The sequence below is a fragment of the Oncorhynchus mykiss genome, chromosome 2, assembly GCF_057628025.1.
Source record: "Oncorhynchus mykiss isolate SJ-2025 chromosome 2, ASM5762802v1, whole genome shotgun sequence".
Taxonomy (NCBI): Eukaryota; Metazoa; Chordata; class Actinopteri; order Salmoniformes; family Salmonidae; genus Oncorhynchus; species Oncorhynchus mykiss.
The window spans coordinates 29022747-29043557 of record NC_143023.1 but is presented as its reverse complement, the minus strand read 5'-3'; the positions used below and the strand labels follow the sequence as shown (position 1 = coordinate 29043557).

The 20811-nt window shown below is 44.2% G+C and overlaps 1 protein-coding gene across 2 annotated transcripts; it reads left to right on the top strand.

Moving 5' to 3' along the window:
- The first annotated feature begins 9 nt into the window (after nucleotides 1-9).
- iqgap3 (IQ motif containing GTPase activating protein 3) lies at nucleotides 10-20811 on the top strand. Of its 2 annotated transcripts, none has more exons than XM_036944918.2 (36): nucleotides 10-531; nucleotides 839-926; nucleotides 7232-7388; nucleotides 7733-7810; nucleotides 7921-8065; nucleotides 8185-8298; nucleotides 8606-8784; nucleotides 8891-8972; nucleotides 9062-9225; nucleotides 9311-9398; nucleotides 9586-9749; nucleotides 10022-10182; nucleotides 10284-10399; nucleotides 10544-10707; nucleotides 10802-10892; nucleotides 11034-11201; nucleotides 11557-11696; nucleotides 11817-11987; nucleotides 12094-12177; nucleotides 12265-12336; nucleotides 12433-12502; nucleotides 12672-12880; nucleotides 13018-13170; nucleotides 13288-13451; nucleotides 13554-13778; nucleotides 14076-14216; nucleotides 14431-14515; nucleotides 16542-16774; nucleotides 16894-17026; nucleotides 17160-17410; nucleotides 17502-17589; nucleotides 17705-17917; nucleotides 18080-18246; nucleotides 18437-18565; nucleotides 18672-18780; nucleotides 18986-20811. In XM_036944918.2, exons 1-36 carry the CDS (start codon nucleotides 498-500, stop codon nucleotides 19097-19099), a joined length of 4944 nt encoding a protein of 1647 aa, XP_036800813.1. In that variant the 5' UTR covers nucleotides 10-497; the 3' UTR covers nucleotides 19100-20811. The 2 variants fall into 2 exon arrangements, with proteins under 2 accessions (XP_036800813.1, XP_090052023.1); XM_090195897.1 differs by lacking the exon at nucleotides 10-531 and adding an exon at nucleotides 619-638.

The window sequence follows — 20811 nt, the reverse complement described above, 5'->3', positions numbered from 1 at the left end:
ATAGGAAGTGAGGAGTAGTTGGCCATATAAATTATTTTCGGCACAATTAACAAGGAGACTGAAGCAGCAACTTAAATGTCGTATTGCTAGCTATGATTATTTACAAAATGTTTACATTATTATATATTTTTTTAAAGTAACAAGTAAACATCTCCCAGAAAGTTATTTATGGTTATCGCGTATGTTTCGAACGTTTCCAAAATACACTTCATGTACCACAATACAAAGTGACCAACTGTATTGGCCAATCAGAACAGCTTCTGATTAGCCAATGAGTGGATGGCGGGATATTCAAAGTTCAAATTTGACAGAAAAATGTGTGTACTGCAGTTGAATCAGTAGGAAGGATTGTGCATTTTTTATTTTTAGAATGTGGAAACAGCATCGACAATTTAATTAAAACACTATCCACATGCGAAAGTCATATCGATAACCTGAGACCAGATAATATAACTAGCGTTTTGAGAGAACGTGCCAGTAATCTGTCGAAGAAGAAAATGGGAGATTCGGTCACACAAACGCGTTCAGGATGTAAGTTAAGCGACCTTGCAACCTAATTAACATTAAGTTTGTTAGACAATAAATAGTAAACTGATTGTTTTGCCTGTTTTAGGTGGGTGGCTAACTATAGATCGCAGGTAACATTAGCAAATGATCTAACCTTAACGGCTTTCTGTAACGTTGTAGCTAGCAAACTTGCAAGGCTTGCAATATAACGTTAGCTAACTTGTCAAGGTTAACTTGGGTCAAGTCCATGTCAACTCAGGTATTTAGTAAAGTTAGCTTGCTAGATGGTACTTTGTATAAAGTTATATGATTGTTTGACATTTTGTTACAGATGAGCGGTTGACAGCTGAGGAGATGGATGAACAACGCGTCCAGAATGTTGCCTATCAATACCTGTGCCGTTTGGAAGAGGCTAAAAGGTAAGAACAGTTAACTTTCTTCTCAGTTGGTTTCAGACAATAACTGACGTGTACTTCAGACTATATCAGTATTACTTCACCCTATCATGGATAGCTAACTTGCTTTTGAAGACCGAGGTAAAGACAGTTTAAAGTTTGATATTCGCGCTTTCAAACCACTTGAGCCACATACTCCAAATAAGTGTCATGATGTTGGAAAAATTGCACAGGTCTTTCACGATTTGGACATTATTTCGCTTTCTAAATTAATAAACATGTGGAAATGTGAGCAGCATTTTGTATTCCTAGTTGAATTAGTTAGGGAGTGTAAACAAAGTACAAACATTTCTTCACATTCGAATTTCAATAGCTCCTTGGTCATGTGACCTACTTGACTCAAACAAGGTTCAGAATGTCCATTGACTACTTCTGTATTGCGCACCTTTTAGTTTGTCCATTTTCATCTCATTGTAAAATTTCAATAGCTCTTTGGTCATGTGACCTAGCGACTCAAACAAGGTGAATAAATGTAGAGCAAAAAAATAGTAAGTGACAGTTTCATTTGTACTTAAAGTCATCACAGATGAGTGTCCACCAAATCTATGACAATAGAGAATTAATTGTAAGCACAAGTGTGTTTGTCAAAAAATATCTGAAAATGTCAGTTGTTGAACATAATACTTATATTTGCAATAGCAATTTATGATATATGCAGTTGAGGAATATTCCATGTACCAACACTACATGTAGGACAGACATTCCCACACACAGTATATAAAAAATAAATGTTTTTATTTAGCCAGTTTAGAACAAGTTCTCATTTACAACTGCGACCTGGCCAATATAAAGCAATGTGACACAAACAACACAGTTACACATGGAATAAACAAAAGTACAGTCAATAACACAATGGAGAAGTCTATATACAGTGTGTGCAAATGAAGTAAGATTAGGGAGGTAATACAATAAATAGGCCGTAGTGGCGAAATATTTACAATTTTGCAAATAAACATAAGTGACAGATGTGCAGAAGATGAATGTGCAAGGAGAGCTAGTGGGGTGCAAAGGAGGAGAAAACGAATATCGGGATGAGGTAGTTGGGTGGGGTATTTACAGATGGGCTGTGTACAGGTGCAATGATCGGTAAGCTGCTCTGACAGCTGATGCTTAATCTTAGTGAGGGAGATAAGTCTCCAGCTTCAGTGATTTTTGCAGTTCATTCCAGTCATTGGCAGCAGAGAACTGGAAGGAAAGGAGGAATTGGCTTTAGGGGTGACCAGTGAAATATACCTGCTGGAGCGTGTGCTACTGGTGGGTGCTGCTACTGGTGGGTGCTGCTATGGTGACCAGTGAGCTGAGATAAGGTGGGGCTTTACCTAGCAAGGACTTATAGATGACCTGGAGCCAGTGGGTTTGGTGACAAATATGAAGCGAGGGCCAGCCAACGAGACCAGCCATGCAGGTTGCAGTGGTGGGTAGTAAATGGGGCTTTGGTGAAGAAACAGATGGCACTGTGATAAACCGCATCCAATCTGTTGAGTAGAGTGTTGGAGGCTATTTTGAAAATGACATCGCCGAAGTCAAGGATCGGTAGGATAGTCATTTTTACGAGGGTATGTTTAGCAGCATGAGTGAAGGATGCTTTGTTGTGAAATAGGAAGCTGATTCTAGATTTAATTTTGGGTTGGAGATGCTTAATATGAGTCTGGAAGGAGAGTTTACAGTCTAACCAGACATCTAGGTATTTGTAGTTGTCCACATATTCTAAGTCAGAACCGTCCAGAGTAGTGATGCTAGGCGGGCGGGCAGGTGCGATCGGTTGAAGAGCATGCATTTAGTTTTACTTGCATTTAAGAGCAGTTGGAGGCCACGGAAGAAGAGTTGTATGGCATTGAAGTTCGTCTGGAGTAGAGGTCGACCGATTAATCGGAATGGCCGATTTCAAGTTTTCATAACAATCGGAAATCTGTATTTTTGGACACCGATTTGTCCGATTTATTATATATTTTTACACCTTTATTTAACTAGGCAAGTCAGTTAACAACACATTCTTATTTTCAATGACGGCCTAGGAACGGTGGGTTAACTGCCCTGTTCAGGGGCTTGGGGATTCAATCTTGCAACCTTACAGTTAACTAGTCCAACGCTCTAACCACCTGCTTTACATTGCACTCCATGAGGAGCCTGCCTGTTACACGAATGCAGTAAGAAGCCAAGGTAAGTTGCTAGCTAGCATTAAACTTATCTTATAAAAAACAATCAATCAATCATAATCACTCGTTATTAACTACACATGGTTGATATTACTAGTTGTATTTAATCGGTGCGCATTCGCAAAAAAGGACTGTCGTTGCTCCAACGTGTACCTAACCATAAACAAAAGCGCATTTGTGAAAAAAGCACAATCGTCGCACGACTGTACCTAACCATAAACATCAATGCCTTTCTTAAAATCAATGCACAGAAGTTTATATTTTAAACCTGCATATTTAGCCTAAAGAAATCCAGGTTAGCAGGCAATATTAACTAGGTGAAATTGTCACTTCTCTTGCGTTCATTGCACGCAGTGTCAGGGTATATGCAACAGTTTGGCCCGCCTGGCTCGCTGCAAACTAATTTGCCAGAATTTTACGTAATTATGACATAACATTGAAGGTTGTGCAATGTAACAGCAATATTTAGACTTATGGATGCCACCCGTTAGATAAAATACGGAATGGTTCCGTATTTCACTGAAAGAATAAACATTTGGTTTTCGAGATGATAGTTTCCAGATTCGACTATATTAATGACCTAGGCTCGTGTTATGATATAATTAAGTCTATGATTTGATAGAGCAGTTTGACTGAGCGGTGGTAGGCACCAGCAGGCTCGTAAGCATTCATTCAAACGGCACTTTCCTGCGTTTTGCCAGCAGCTCTTCACAATGCTTCAAGCATTGCGCTGTTTATGACTTCAAGCCTCTCAACTCCCGAGATTAGGCTGGTGTAACCGATGTGAAATGGCTAGCTAGTTAGCGGGGTGCATGCTAATAGCGTTTCAAACGTCACTCGTTCTGAGACTTAGTTGTTCCCCTTGCTCTGCAAGTGCCGCGGCTTTTGTGGAGCGATGGGTAACGCTGCTTCGAGGGTGGCTGTTGTCGATGTGTTCCTGGTTCGAGCCCAGGGAGGAGCGAGAAGAGGGATGGAAGCTATACTGTTACACTGGCAATACTAAAGTGCCAAAAAGAACATCCAATAATCAAAGGTATATGAAATACAAATCGTATAGAGGGAAATTGTCCTATAATTCCTATAATTTAACTTCTTACCTGGGAATATTGAAGACTCATGTTAAAAGGAACCACCAGCTTTCATGTTCTCATGTTCTGAGCAAGGAACTTAAACGCTAGCTTTCGTACATGGTACATATTGCACTTTTACTTTCTTCTCCAACACTTTTTTGTTTTTGCATTATTTAAACCAAATTGAACATTATCTATTTGAGGCTAAATTGATTTTATTCATATATTATATTAACTTAAAATAAGTGTTCATTCAGTATTGTTGTAATTGTCATTATAACAAATCAATGTTTTAAAAAATCGGCCGATTTAATCGGTATCGGCTTTGTTTGATCCTCCAATAATTGGTATCGTTATTGGCGTTGAAAAATCATAATCGGTCGACCTCTAATGTTGAGGGGTGGTCGTTTGACTGCGGACCCAGTACAGATGCAGGCAGTGATCGCTGAGATCCTGGTTGAAGACAGCAGAGGTGTATTTAGAGGGCAGGTTGGTCAGGATGATTTCTATGAGGGTGCCCGAGTTTGGATTTAGGCTTCTACCTTACCTGGTAGGTTCCATGATAATTTGGGTGAGATTGAGGGCATCTAGCTTAGATTGTAGGACGGCGGGGGTGTTAAGCATATCCCAGTTTAGGTCACCTAACAGTACAGACTCTGAAGATAAATGGGGGGCAATTAATTCACATATGGTGTCCAGGGCGCAGCTGGGGGCTGAGGGTGGTCTGTAACAAGCGGCAACGGTGAGAGACTTATTTCTGGAAAGGTAGATTTATAAAAGTAGAAGCTCAAACTGTTTGGGCACAGACCTGGATAGTATGACAGAACTCTGCAGGTTGTCTCTGCAGTAGATTGCAACTCCACCCTCTTTGGCATTTCTGTCTTGGTGGAAAATGTATACACATACATAGAGGCATTATTCAGCTATGATTTTACCACTCAGAATCCAGAATGGATATGACAATGTGGCAGCACAGGACGTAATACACCCTTACAACAATCTACTTTTTGATCTTCCTGACTTCTAATCTGGTTAACTGCTACTCTGTGTCAAGAAAAGAGCCCCAATTTCAGGTTAGTGTACTTCAGTAAAAAAAAAAAGTTTTTAATCTAAACCAGACCATCGCCCCTTGTCCCCATTCATAGGGGCATGAGAGACTACTCTGGTAGAATTGAGTTGGCACTTTATTGGCCCACAGACCCACAAGGTTGAGGTTACTCATGGACAGTAATTAGTAATTTATTCATTTTTTGCATTGTGTTTTCTAACTGTCCAAGAATAGGATCCAAAGTGTTGAGAAATATTTGTTCCCATAAATACAAAGGAGGATGTCTCTCCTCATACCTCTGGCACTTTAGTCAGACTGCCAATCAGGAGAGAATACAAACAGGTCAACGGTGCCAATTGAAAGTCAAGGGGTGTGTCTGTGCCTTTTGGATTACTCTCTCTTTACAGAGAACCCCTGTAGTTCAAGTCAAGAGCTACTCTTCCCCTTTCAGTCTGCTCTGCGCATGTCTGAAAGTGACAGCCAGCAGTGAGTTTTTCACAGTATGTCATACATAAGTAATAATATTTTATGTAAAATGCTAATATGTATTAGATCCAGTACACATGGAATAACTAAGACCTGAATTTGAATGCAGCGCGTTCCGATTCCTCCTCTTTCTGTCCAGCAGGGTCAACCAAAAACACTTGGCCTGATGGTTCATGCAGATACTGGGGAAGAAATATAGAAATGTATTGTATGTATGATTTTACTATTAAATGAACCATTTCACAACCCTCATACCTCTTCACAAAAATGTATCTAAATCAATTTTGGAAAAAGGCTTTTACTCACAAAAGCCGTAGACGTATATTTTCCCAGTTAGAAATAGTAGGCCATGTGTCATAACTATTTTCATCAGAAAAACGAACCCTCAAATGCACTATTGCATTTTGTAAGTTGTCTGCAGGTGGCTTGTTGCGAATGCACTCAAATATCAAGTCATTATTCTGTAAACTGCGTTCTAATCCTCAACATAGAAGGATTTGTCTTAATGTACAGTATATGAAAGTGATGCTACGAAAATGATTATTTCACGTTATCAAGCTCACTCTCTGACAAATCACTGCTTATTACTGTAATTTAAATAGAGTATATGAAACATTGTTTTTCATGAGGCCTACCTGTGCGCCTTCCTTTAAGGACCTCTGTTCAAACACCTCTCCTGTCCTTGATCCATACCACATAGACATTTTTGGATCTTTTCAGTGTCCATATAAAAGGTATTGCAAGGTTGGAACATTTTGTTAACTTAATTTTTTACTTTTTTTTTCACCCATGTAAAATAAAGGCCTGCAAAGCTTACAAATTTAAGTGTAATAGCATGAGATGAAAGTAGACCAACATCAGTGTGCGAAGGCAGAGTCCGTGGACATTCTGAACCTGGTTTGAAGTCACTAGGTCACATGACCAAGGAGCTTTGGGATTTTAAATTGAGAAAAATTCATCTAAAAACATGTGAGATAAATGGACAAACTAAAGGGTGTGCAATATAGAAAGGTAGTCAGTGGACATTCGAACCTTGTTTGAGTCTACTAGGTCATATGACCAATGAGCTATTGAAATTCAAAAATGTAAATAATTTAAATGGTGTGATGTAAATCTACATAAAACAAAATTTGTGCAATGTGTGTCTATGCCATCGGGTTAGCTAGAACCAGTTTTGAAAGTTTTAGGAGTAATGGTTAAATAGCTATTGAAATTAGAAAATGTTGATTTGTCACTATGTTGACGGTCCCTAACTGCTGTTGGTGGAGGTAAGGAAAACTACAGGCAAACATCCGTCTAATATCCAACCTGAAACTGTCGTTACCTCTGTCTTTTGAGATAATTGGCCAATTCACTTGTCTGCAGGAAATTGTAAAAGCATCTATCTCTGTCATTTAAGTCTGATTGCTCTTACTTCATGTTTTAACACATCACATGCAATACTTGGAAAAATCTTGCGTTAATATTCGCTAGTAAGTTGACATTAGATGTATGTTCTCTCTTTACAAGGTGGATGGAAGCTTGTCTCCACGAGGAGCTGCCTGCCCCGACTGAACTGGAGGAGGGGCTGAGGAACGGGGTGCTGCTGGCCAAGCTAGGCCACTGTTTTGCCCCCAAGATAATCCCCCTCAAAAAAATCTATGACCTGGACCAGGAACGCTTCAAGGTCTGTTCTATTGTTCACAGCCTTATGGTTTTACTGAAATGCCTCTGTCAGTAAGAAAGACTGAGTTTCCTGCTGAGAAACTTTCTTTTGGATCTTTTGACAGAAAAATAACACTCTGCCTCTTGCTTACCTTCGTGGTCCTTTAGAACAACCTATTTTTCCTAGTACCTGCTTTTCTGCGCTGTCTTCTTTTGACATGTGACTGATTGAAAACCAACTCCTTTGAATTTGAATTAGTGCTGAGCAAGCATAATACTCTATTTCAAAGGCATTGAATAGTGTAGTTGAATATCAGAGGTGTCATAATGCAGATTTCTCCAACGGATCATATGTTTCTCCCTCAGGGTATGGGATTGCAGTTCCGCCACACGGACAACATCAACCATTGGCGCAGTGCGATGGCAGAGATCGGACTACCAACGGTACATTTTAAAGGGAGAAAAACTCTTTTAGGCCTCTCCTCGCGTATAACAGTAGCTATCTTGTTTACTGTTACACCTGAACTGCACCTAACCTGTCCTTGTTGTTTCAGATGTTCCACCCAGAGACCACTGACATCTATGATAAGAAGAACATGCCCAGAACTGTGTACTGCATCCATGCTCTCAGCCTCTACCTTTTCCGACTAGGTTTGGCCCCTCAGATCCATGACCTCTGTGGCAAGGTCAAATTTACAGGTAGAGTCTTACTTAGTAACCCCTTACTATTCAATCACAACTGGTAACTGGGTTAAGGGGAAAATATCATTTAATATTCCTCTCATTCCTGTGTTTTTTGGGTAATATTTATTCTCCAGAGGAGGAGATTAACAACATGAAACGGGAGCTGGACAAATATGGCATCCAGATGCCAGCCTTCAGCAAGATTGGGGGGATCTTAGCCAATGAGATAACAGTGGATGAGGCTGCTGGTAAGTAGAGGCACAGATATTTTGCTTTGATGTTTTCAGATGTAGAAAATATACCTTATTTCAAGTTAAAATCTGAATTCACACTGGCCCAAAATGTGTTAGTTTTAGACAAGGGGTTGTCTGTTGGCACATTGGTACTCTCTACTTAAACTGATATGGATGGGATTCCAAAATTGAAATGCCTAGAGACGCATCAGATACTATTGAAGTATCTTAGTCATCGACTGTCATCTAAGAGTCAATGTTTTCACTGTCCTTGAATAGTTTATCAAAATGTTGCCTCCATCTCCCTTCTCTCTCCCTCTAGTCCATGCTGCAGTTATAGCTATCAACGAGGCGGTGGAGAGTGGGCATGTGGAGGTCACTGCCCAGGCCCTGCGGAATCCCAGCGCCATGCTCACCAACCTGCAAGCGCACCTGATGCCAGTCTACCAGGAGATGCTGCGCCAAGCACGGGCACAGAAGGCGGCTCTCGCCTACACCAAGGTGACTGACTGAATTAATATGATAATTTAAAAATGCATTTATAGCCATATCCCTGGTACAGAGTTTCTGTTGGTGTCAGGGTGGTAATCGTGTACTGAATTTCTAGTGTAAAGGTTCAGAAGAGAAGGATATCTATGAGGAATACCTGACCCAAAGTGAGATTCAAGAGAATATTGACAAAGTGAATGGTGAGTAGGACTTAACCATCAAACAGATAAATAAGAAGATGAAGGGAAAAAATCGGAACTAAATCAAATATTTTTGTCACTGTTTGCAGTGCGTGCGGCCATAGAGCAGGTGGACGAGGCCCTGGATTGTGGGGACTCTCTGGCCCTCCTGGCAGCCCTCCAGGTCCCCTGTCTGGCCCTGAGGGGCCTCCAGAGAGACCACGGGCCCTGGTACCTGGAGCAACTGGCCACTGACCGTGAACAGAAGGCCCTGGTGAGAAACTGCACATTAACACCGCACACACACACACACACACACACAAACAGACCCCTGACCTTTGCTCACTGACATGTGGCAGGACCTGGGCTGTGTGGACCCTCTTGAGCGAGATGAGCTGCAGGAGGGTGTGTGTGTGGCTAACGAGGAGGCCCAGCGCAACCAGACAAGTTAGTACACACTCAACTAAATACTGTATCGTAGTCAGTTCTTATAACAAGGGGCATGCACTATATCAATTCTAGTGACTCTTGAGTTGCTGCATGTGTGCGTAAGTATATTAATGACTGGTCCTTTGCAGTCACAATGTTCCGTTGTAGATCCATCCATCCAAACAAAGTGTGGGTGTTTATTCAGTGCAGAAAGCTGTAAGGTCCATCAATGAGGCTCTGCGTCTTGGGGAGCCCAGGCAGACTGTTCGTGCGCTCATGGACCCTGATGCCCACCTCCCAGACGTCTACCCCTTTGCCTCAGCGCTCTACCAGAGTGAACTGGCCCCACTGCAGCGACAAAGTCCTCAGGTAGGTTAGGCTACAGTTCCCCACCTGGCCCGTCAAGCTACCATGGCCACCTAATCTCCCCCATCTCATCTCACTCAACTCCTTTTCTCTGCAAATCTGTCTTGGCTGTAAACAAGACTGTTCCATTAACATTTTGTATAAAAAAATATATATATATATTATATTTCTATAGTAATATAAACAATATAGGGGGAAATGACCAGGTTACTGAACTTGAATAACTTTGTTGTATGTAAACTAACTGTAGTGAATGTGGTCCTCTGTGCCTGCAGGGGGACCTGCAGCAGGAGGAGCTGTACGTAGCAGTGGAGATGCTCTCGGCGGTGGCTCTCATCAACCAGGCGGTGGAGGCCAAAGATGTGGGAGCCTTTTGTGCCACGCTGATCAGCCCTGCAGCTGGTCTGGCCGATATTGACGACAGCCTAGTCCAGAGGTGGGTTTACAGTACCACTCTCCTGACAATTCTCCGTTGTCCCCATGTAGCCTGGTTGCAGATCTGTATACTTTAACGAACTCCTTTGTCATTTGCCTCAGGTACTTTGAGGAGCTGGGTGATCAGAGGAGGAAGGCTGGGCGAGCTCTGCTGACGTGGAACGATCTCCAGAGAGGACTAAACTCTGTAAATGCAGCAGCACAGGAAGAGCATGACCGTACGTTTGGTGACCTGGACACCAACTCCCAGAAACACTCTGGGTTTAGGTCCATTGACAGCAATATTTTGTTGGATGCTATTTGATTCTAAAACCACGGAAACACCTTGTATTTGACTGGATCTGCTTCCTGTTTGTCCCCAGAGATCCTCACCATCGGGCTGATTAACCAGGCCCTGTGCCGAGGCGACCCTCAGAAGACTCTGGCTGCACTGCTGTTGCCTTCTAGTGGCCTTGAGGAGGTGACGACACTGAATGCCCGCCGCTACCATGACGTACTGACCAGAGCCCGGAGGCAGAAGGCTGAGGTATGTCAGCCAGGAAGAAATAATAGTTTAAAACAGGGAATCTAAACAAGACTTTGTGGTTCATTGTTCAGTGCTGTGCCTTGTCCTATCACAGGTGAACCGTGACCCAGGAGCAGAGTTGTGGTTGGCTGACATTCAGGAAGGAGTGAGAAGAGCCAATCAGGACACTCAAAGAGCCCTGAAGAGTGAGTTGGCGTAATACCTTCACATCGGGTTTTTAAAGCCATGGTGAAATTCTATGCTGATGGGTTTCCTCACAACAACTGTAATTCATGTTGTCACAAAATGTATACCGTTATCTTAACTGTGTGTGTTTCCCTGGCCAGTGTCCCTGGGCTTGGCGGCCGTGAACCAGGCGGTGAAGGAGGGCAAGGCGTCCCAGACTCTGCGAGTCCTGCGTCTGCCAGAGGTGGCGCTGCGGAGCGTGGTGGCAGAATGTGCTGGAGTGTACCAGGCTGAACTCACCGCCCTACTCGGAGCCAAATCTGTGGGAGGTCCGTACCCACTACCGTGATTCACTTACGCAAGTGGTGGTGATCTATGCACTTTAGTAGCATATTAGCTGCTCACAATTGGTCAGGATTAACTGTAGACTCAGCGACGCACAAAGTAAATGTCAATTTCAGCAACAACAGAGTTGAAGAATGAGGCTAAACGTCTCCACTGTTTTGGTCCCGTAGCCGCCACATTGTAGCAGAGGGAAGCATACCCGTGTTCATGCGCAGATACTATGTTGCATCGCGCTCATCCCAGTATCTGCTGTGCTGCTCCTGGCAGCGTCATAACACTGAGTCTACCTTTAAGCTTCTAGGTAGTGACAAGCCATAATCTCTATGTACTTGGACTTAGGAGACAACCGGAGCCCATGGCTGAAGACCAAGACTGAGGACAGCCCCTACTACTTCCACCTGCACAAGCTGGAGGGCACCTGGGAGAGACCGCAGGGCTTTGTCCAGTGCACAGTGTTCCTGGCCCACGAAGAAATACAGGTCAAAATTACCTGTAAATTCAGTAGAAACAAGTATGGCTGAAGAGCTAGAGTTTGTATTGATTAGATAAGCCAACAGTTATTATGGCTGACTGTCTCTGTGGTCTGTCTCCCTCTACAGGCGGTGCTGAGCAGTGTAACTGCTGCCCACGGCCGGGAGGTGCATTGGAAGGCCAGTGAGGGCCTGGTGGTGCAGCTGCAGGCCAGGGCCCAGGGATTCCTCCTCAGACAGAGGCTGGGTGCCCGTCTGCACTTCCTCAACACCCAGCTACCTGCCATCATTACCATCCAGGTCAGCTACCATAGAACGCATAGAACTACAATGCAGACTAACGTTACATACCCAAATACATGTTTCAAAACTGAAAGGTGCTCAGTGTGTGTGTGTTTGTTTCCAGTCCCACTGGAGGAGGTTCGTACAGCAGAGAGCCTACAGAAAGAGGCTACAGTATCTCTACCAGAACTGGAGGGCTGTGGTCAGGGTAAGGTTGACCAAATAATCTCTTTGTAAATTAGAAGACGAACCGTGTGTTGAAGTTGACATTGGTTGTTCTTACTGTGTGTGTTAGGTCCAGGCCAGTGTGAAGATGTGGATTGCTCGGAGGAAATACCTTTCTCGTCGGCGCTTCTTCAGACGTCAAGTGAGTGCAACCAACCATCACCCCTGTAGACAAACCCTCAGCTCTAAAAAATGGCTACATACCTTGAAATGTAGCCTGACCTTTGTTCTTCTACAGGTGGGCGCCATTATAAAGATCCAGGCATTCTTCCGAGCCAACAAGGCCCGTGAGGAATACAGAATGCTAGGTAGGTGGCCACAGCTCCACTCACAAGTCTGCCTGGTTTCCTACAATTGTTTTTATTTTTACAATGATCATAACTTTAGTCCAATGTAAATACCAAGTATTTTGCATAACACCAGTCTCAATTGCATTGGCATCCCCCCTATTAACACCGTGATCTTGCTCTCTTCCAGTCCACTCCACTACCCCTCCTCTGTCAGTAGTGAGGAAGTTTGCGCACCTGCTGGAGATGGGTGACAACGACATCCGCCAGGAGGGGGAGCTGCTGCGTATGAGGGAGGAGGTGGTGAGGACCATTCGCTCCAACCGCCAGCTGGAGACTGACCTGGACCTAATGGACCTCAAGATAGGACTGCTGGTCCGCAACCGTGTCACGCTGCAGGTCGGAGCCTATTTCATTCCATTATTACTACACCGGCTTCAGAAGTTCTATTCGTTTTTTATTTGGAAGGTGCTTAGAAGGGTCTGTCGTCCATCACACTTCTCATCCATTTATTTGATTAACTAACATGACTACAGGAGGTGGTTTCCCACTGCAAGAAGCTGACCAAGAAGAACAAGGAGCAGCTGTCGGACATGATGGCTCTGGACAAGAGCAAGGGCCTCAAGGCCCTAAGCAAAGATAAGAGGGAGAAACTGGAGGCTTACCAGCACCTCTTCTATCTGCTACAGGTGAGCTGATGGAAGTGACTTTTTTTTTTAATGGGTATTAACGATACAGGGTCGACTATTTTTATGTGGCCTGAGTTTTCTGCAGTGGCTCGCTTAATTTAAGTGTGTGTTCTCCAGACTCAGCCTCTGTACCTGGCCCAGCTGATCTTCCTGATGCCCCAGAATAAAACGACTCTCTTCATGGAGACGGTCATCTTCACCCTGTTCAACTACGGCTCCGACTGCAGGGAGGCCTACCTGCTGCTGCAGCTCTTCACCACAGCGCTGCGCCACGAGATCAAGTCAGTGTACACACACTATTCTCTCTCTCACACAGGCTGTCAAGGGGATCAAGTTGCACTGAACTCAACTTCTCTCTTACTCACTCCCTCCCTCCCTCTCAGGTGGAAGGTGGACCAGCCCCAGGAGGTGGTGACTGGGAACCCCACAGTCATTAAGATGTTGGTGAGTTTCTACCGCCATGCCCGCGGTCAGACGGCGTTGAAGGAGATCCTGGGGCCGGCTATTAGAGAGGTGCTGCAGGACCGCACCCTCAGCATCCGCACGGATCCCTGCGAGATCTACAAGAGCTGGGTCAACCAGACCGAGACCCAGACTGGCCACAAGAGGTCAGCACTGAACCAGGAGCAAATGTAGTATCACAGCGACACACACTCGTTCTCCTATAGAGAGCCATCTACTAGAGGTGACTAGACAGTTTTAGCTTGGCCACAAGGTCGGCATACAGCAAGAAATACCTATACTATGCAGACTGATTTACTTACTTTAGTTGAATGTACTGACTTGATTTTCTCATGACTAGTATTTTAAAGATATGTACGCTGACACTCTCTGATTGGCTTCAAGAGGTCCGTTGAGAAACGTACATCTATACAGACACAACATACTCTGTCTCCTCTCCCCAGCTCCCTGCCCTATGAAGTGAGTGCAGAGCAGGCCCTGGCCCACCCAGAAGTGCAGCGTCGCCTGGACATCTCTATCGTAAACCTCAAGAACCTCACAGACCGCCTGCTCAACGCAATCACTAGCAACCTGCATAAATTACCGTAAGAGGCCCTTCATATGCACTCTGCAGAGCTTCCTTTTCATTCTCAGTGCAATTCATTAGAATCACCAGGAACTTAATCAAACGGCTGTTGGCAGCTCACGTCTTCCTCTCACCAGATTTGGCTACTTATTGATTTAGTTTGATTTCTTTCTCTGGTACTTTATATTCTGTGATGGGAGTTCAACACTCAGGCGTTCTCCTTCCTCCCACAGATATGGGATGCGCTACACAGCCAAGGTCCTGAGAGATTCTCTACATGAGAAGTTTCCTCAGGCCAGCGAGGACGAGCTTTACAAGGTACACTACTGACCCGACTCAATGATTAAATCACTTAGATATACGGTTATCAGCTAGACAGGATCTGATCCTTCCATGTGTGATGACGTGCTGTTGGTTGTGTTGTGGTTAGATTGTGGGGAACCAGAGGGGTATTCCACGACGATGGTTTAACAAATTCAGGGTTTCCCAAACTTATCCGGCTTGTCTTAACCAGATGAGGGAGTTCAGGATTTCTTGGTTCCAGAACCGTTGCTTCTCGTTTAAGTTATTAGGCTTAGCAAAGCTCTGATTGATTGATCTGACAACTGGCTCGTGCACGCAACATTCAAAAAGGTCCTCATGTTGATAGATATGGAGTCAAAAGACTGAACCCAATATTTAACAAGTCTAAAACAATTGTAACACAACAAATATTTTCACATGCACTACATGACCAAATGTATGTGGACACCTGCTCGTCAAACATCTCATTCCAAAAACATGGGAGTTGGTCCCTGTTTTGCTGCTATAACAGCCTCTACTCTTCTGGGAAGGCTTTCCACTAGATGTTGGAACATTGCTGCTGGGACTTGCTTCCATTCAGCCACAAGCATTAGTGAGGAGGTCGGGCAATGATGTTGGGCGATTAGGCCTGGCTCGCAGTCGACATTCCAATTAATCCCGGAGGTGTTTGATGGGGTTGAGGTCGGGGCTCTGTGCAGGCCAGTCAAGTTCCTCCACACCGATCTCGACAAATCATTTCTGTATGGACCTTGCCTTGTGCATTAGGGCATGCGTTGTCAGGCTCTTCAGTAAGGCTATTCTAATGCCAATGTTTGTCTATGGAGATTGCATGGCTGTGTGCTCAATTTTTATACATTGGTACTGTACTTTTGTGTATATGTGGTGTATTTACCCCCAAAAAGTAATACATCCACTGCTGCAAAAGCCAGAGGGCCAGAGCCTGGCAGACAATTGCAGACAGAGTAAATGTGTGAAGTGGCATGATTCCAATATTTAATATGCCTAGCTTACACACATGGGTGACTAGTAATGTTTTTACTTTATAAGCATTTTATTGCAACGCTGGTGACATATTAAATGTCAAGGCTATGGCCTAATAGACTACTACAACTTACATATGTCACAAATGCAATGCTAGGCCCATTCCATGGCCTATGTAGGATGAATAATTTATTGAATTCTTAGTGCTTTTCATGACCACACGGGCAACAATGTGTTCTATGTTTAGTTGTAACCCCATGGTAGTCACATATCATCTGACCAAAGATGTAAGGACAATCATTGAATTGAATGACTGTTTCTGAAAATGATTTGGTTTGCTAGAGGTGTTGGCTACAATATTCAATAAGCTACCTGTTTATGCAGTGAAAATATTTTTTTCTATTCACTTCGTCTCCTTCATTTGGTCCAGAGGGTCTTTGAATTGGGAATGTGTCCATCTATAGCACCAATGACTTTGGAAAATCTGAAGGATGAATTAGGCTATTTTTATCATGTTGCCTAGGTTTATTAATGTGAGATTAGCAAAGCATCGCTGGCAGTCGACTGACCTCAGTTTACTCTACCTGCAGTTCTGTAGAAGTCCTCCATGATTATATGGAAAACTTGATAGCCAAGGAATGCAATAAAGACATCTTCAATGTGAGGCACCTCATATAGCTCTACACACAGTTGCCCTGCCAAATAGTTCAGCATCGCCCATATTGTTATGGAAATAAAGCACTGCCAACAACGCAAGCTCCGATGTCAAGTGGATTTTCTAAGGAACAAGTCAGTCATGGACAATCTTATTGGTGGAAAAGTCCCGTATTCGCTAAGATCAAGTTTACCTAGTAGGTAGCAGTTTTACTTCAGAATTCGGTGCTACTATGGTTTCTGATCAGGCTGTCTTTCAAGCTCTTTCTGGAACTGGAAAGTTCTGGTGTGACAGATCTCTAAGTCACTAGTCCAGCTTTCTAGAATCCTGGCGTTGTGGTCAGATTGTGGGGAAGCTGGTGTTGTGGTCAGATTGTGGGGAACATGATGGTTGTGTTGTGGTCAGATTGTGGGGAACCTGGTGTACTACCGCTACATGAACCCAGCCGTGGTGGCGCCGGATGGTTTTGACGTGGTTGAGTTCTCGGCCGGCTCATCCCTGCTCCCCGAGCAGCGCCGCATCCTGGGTTCCATCGCACGCATCCTGCAGCATGCTGCTGCACACAAACACTTCCACGGTGACAGCCCTCACCTGCGTGCCCTCAACGACTACATTACCCTGACGCACTCCAAGTTCCGGTGAGTTGTCCTGTCATTTTAGTGTAGTCTCCACCACCTTTTCAGAGGAGAGCTTTATTACTATAATTAGGCAAAATATGCTAAGTGGTTCTTAAGCATTGTTCATATGTCTTCCGCAGTAAGTTCCTTCATGCTGCGTGTGACGTGCCGGAGCCCGAGGAGCGTTTTAACATTGATGAGTACTCCGAGATGGTCATCCTCAACAAGCCTGTCATCTATATTTCCATCAGTGAGCTCCTCAACACCCACAAGGTCTGGATGCCACATAAGATAAAGACTCATCCAAACTTTTAGTTTAATGGGTTCTGAGGGATGTTGGTTGGGTACAAACCTTTTCATTTTAGTAGATCCTGTGCACTAAAGTAAGGTGTGTGTGTGTGTGTAGCTTCTGCTGGAGCACCAGGACTCCCTGTGTCCCGACCAGTCTGACCCATTGCTGAATCTGCTGAGAGACCTGGGGAAGGTGCCCACTATCCACGCTCTGGTTGGTGAGGGGGCTGTGAGCGCTGCAGAGCCCCAGACAGAACAGACCCTGGCCCAGTACAGTAAGATGGAGGTGTCCCTCACCCTCACCAGCAAGTTTGATGTGTTCAGGGGCTCTGACGACCACCCTGACACCAGGGGGATTCTCCTCAGGTAGTGGCTTAAACCATTTAACATTTCAGTGTGGTACGACAATCACACTATGAAAATGGCATGTCTAATGTGAAGTGTGCTTGTTTTGCAGTACCAAACAGTTGATCATCGACGTGATCCGAGCCCAGCCTGGAGAGACACTGAGTGAGGTCCTCAGGGCCTCCTCCTCTCAGGATCAGGTATATTCCACAGCTCTTCACTGGGCTCCCACACACCCTCTTCCTCACACTCATCCCTCCACAGGGAGTTGGTAGTAGTTAACCCCCTAACCGCTGGTGTACTCTCCTCTCTCAGGAGGTGCAGCATGGGTGGATGATGCATCGCCGCGCCCAGAGGGACGCCCGCACCCCCGAGAAGATGAAGAGGAACCAGTCGATCATTGCCGACGGCAACCTGTCTCTGGAGGAGAAGAAGCGGAAGATCCAGCGTAGCCTGAGGAGGCTGGAGAGCCTGGGGGTCCTGACTCCACCTGACTCTGAGACACAGATACTGCAGCTCATAGCCAAGGTGGATAGAGACGCTACACATCACACACAATGACATTTTAGTTGTAAAGTTATCATACCAAATCAACTACACCTAAACCAAGATGGTATAGCTCGTCACAATTGGTCGCCATTTGGATTTGCCCCGCCAAATGTAACCCTCTTTCCAAACCATCCTTCCCAGGACATCCGCCACCAGCGTCTGTACCGGCAGCGTCGTCAGGCTGAGCTGGTCAAGCTGAGACAGACCATGGGCAGCCTTCACTGCAAGAGCTCCTTCCACAGCGAACAGGTGGACTTCTACAGCCAGTACATCACCACCTGCCTGGATAACCTCACAGCCAAACACAGGTACACATAAACACATGTGGGAGTGTGACCACACTGTTTGAAGTTCAGGAGTAAAACGGCTGCAAACTGCTACCGTGCTGAGCTCTCCCTCCCTCCCTCTCTCTCCCTCTCTCTCTCCCTCTCTCTCTCCCTCTCCCTCCCTCTCCCTCCCTCTCTCTCCCTCTCTCCCCCCCCCCCCCCCCCCCCCCAGTAAGGTGAGTGGAAAGAAGTCAGCGGAGAGCAAAGGGAAGAAGAGCAAGCAGCCCACTCTGACCTACACTGCTGCCCGTTTACATGAGAAAGGAGTCCTGTTGGAGATTGAGGACCTGCCAGTCACACAGTGAGTGTATACACACACCCAAGCAGGAACATGCACACACATCACCCTGTATGGTTACTTAGGGCCTCAAGAAAATAAATATATTTGATTTATTATCTCTCCTCAGGTTTAAGAATGTGATCTTTGACATTGTGCCCGGTGAGGAGGGCGGCACGTTCCAGGTAAAGGCTCGCTTTATGGGGGTGGACATGGAGAAGTTCCCCCTCAAATACCAGGTGAGTGGGTGGTGGTGGTGGTAGTAGTAGTAGAAAAAAACTAGAACCGACATTTCAATACAATCCTATGGTCTGTGATTGATGCATATCCCAGTCTCACTGAAATCAGTGCTCTATATTTTATGTGATGCAATGGTAAATTATTTAGTGTTGCTATTTTGAAAGATCTTGGATTTCAGAACTGTCTATTCGTGCGTGTGTGTAGGACCTGCTGCAGCTCCAGTATGAGGGAGTGGCGGTGATGAAGATGTTCGACAAGGCCAAAGTCAACGTCAACCTACTCATCTTCCTTCTCAATAAGAAGTTCTTCAAGAAGTGAGGGGTTAGAGGAAACTGCCAGATCTCCCACCCCAAAAGGCAATTTTTTGTGTGTGTACTTTGGCTACTTTTTGTAAATGTACCAATGGACAGATTTAGTTCATATCTAACTACATTAATCAAATCAGTTAATTTAGTGATATTATTCAAGCAGGAAATGTGGTCACTAAGGATGAGGGTTGCTCATTTAATAATAATGAACTTGTGTGAATTGGAAATGTGTTTTTACATATCCCAACTCCTGAGACACCCTCAGAGTTGGGGTCAGAGCCAGCTAGGGGCAGACATAATGGCCTACCTGGAGCAATTGGGGTTAAGGTTCTTGCCCAAGGGAATTATACAGATTTTTCACCTTGTCTGCTTCGGGATTTGATCCGGCGAACTTTCGGTTATACTGGCCCAACGCCATTGTCTTACGTCAGATTGTGTCACTTATGTGATGCTTGTCCCTTAACCTCATTTCAGTGCAGACTGCCGTCGTGCTATCTGACGTGAGACAATGGGGCCAAACACTAACCTTGCGGTTACCTGCTGCCCAACTATTTGCCTTGAGTGATGTTCCTCATTTTGCTTGTTGGGATGACAGGTATGCCTCAATTTGTATTAATCTCACCCTCACAGATTTACATTGTTTTCTTTTATATCTTGAAAATATTCGAGCAGCTTTACTTTAAGGGATTTTAATCAAAAAGACTGCAACCTTATTTACATTTGTTTTAATTGTATCTCTAGTGGCTCTATCTGTGTACAAACGGCTTAGTCTATTATCATTTATTTAATCCTCTGATGTTATACCACTGTATCCTAATCATTTTTCAGCCGGCTGATTTCGCCACCTTTCTCCCTTTCAAAAACTCACTGAGCAACTTCTCATACAGTATGGATGGATTTGTTTAAATAGAAACACTAGTTTGCCACATAGCAGCCGACACAATCCTCTAGTATTTTGTGCACTACTTAAAATGGGCACAGGACCGCCGCTAAGCCGCATTTGCCTCCCACTCCACATACATATGCTCTCAGGGGATTTTTATGTTGTGCAGCTTAATGTTTCAAATGCCACATTCATTAGCCTAGCAACAGGAAATGGTACTGTAATATGTGCCTTGGGACTTCCTGTGATTATGGTTTGTCTCCCTGATGTGTAGGTTACTGACAGGTCTGCCCACATTGTAAGGCATTTGACCCTAAAGACAGATGACATTGCAATGAAGGTGACTCCCATTTAGCTAGGCTTCTGTCAGCTGGAGATGTGGTTGAGCCTTGTTGTCCAACCTTTGACCTCTAACATAAGAGGCTTGACCTTTTTTGTTAGTCTGTGCTTGAAACTTTGTTCAAACTTATGTACATATTTTCTGTCATTTGTTTCTCTTCTCTTTGTATTGTCTTCTGTCATTCTGCTCCCTAATGTCAGTCTTTCACTTTTTCTTTTCAACACTAATGTTCAGGCCAGTCACAATTAGTTGGTAAATATGAATATGGACCAACATGACAAAACTCATGTAAAGAAATGTCAGTGCTGTAGCTGTAAGGGAAATTTAGTCTGTCTGGTTAGATGAATTAACCAACTGCCTGATTTAAATTGTTCTAATGAATCTTACTATGCAATGGAAACTGTTAACACTCCTGTTTTTTTACTTTTATATTCTAATAAAAATGTAATTTTTCTGTTTTGGTTTTTACATACTTTAATAAACTATTTTCTTCACTTGT

What these genes read in the sequence shown, in the direction of transcription:
- iqgap3 (XM_036944918.2), top strand. Translation starts at nt 498, where the DNA reads ATGGGAGATTCGGTCACACAAACGCGTTCAGGAT. An exon ending in ACCGTGAACAGAAGGCCCTG is followed by an intron (nt 9,226 to 9,310) that starts GTGAGAAACTGC and finishes GACATGTGGCAG; the next exon opens with GACCTGGGCTGTGTGGACCC. An exon ending in ACCTCTTCTATCTGCTACAG is followed by an intron (nt 13,171 to 13,287) that starts GTGAGCTGATGG and finishes TGTGTTCTCCAG; the next exon opens with ACTCAGCCTCTGTACCTGGC.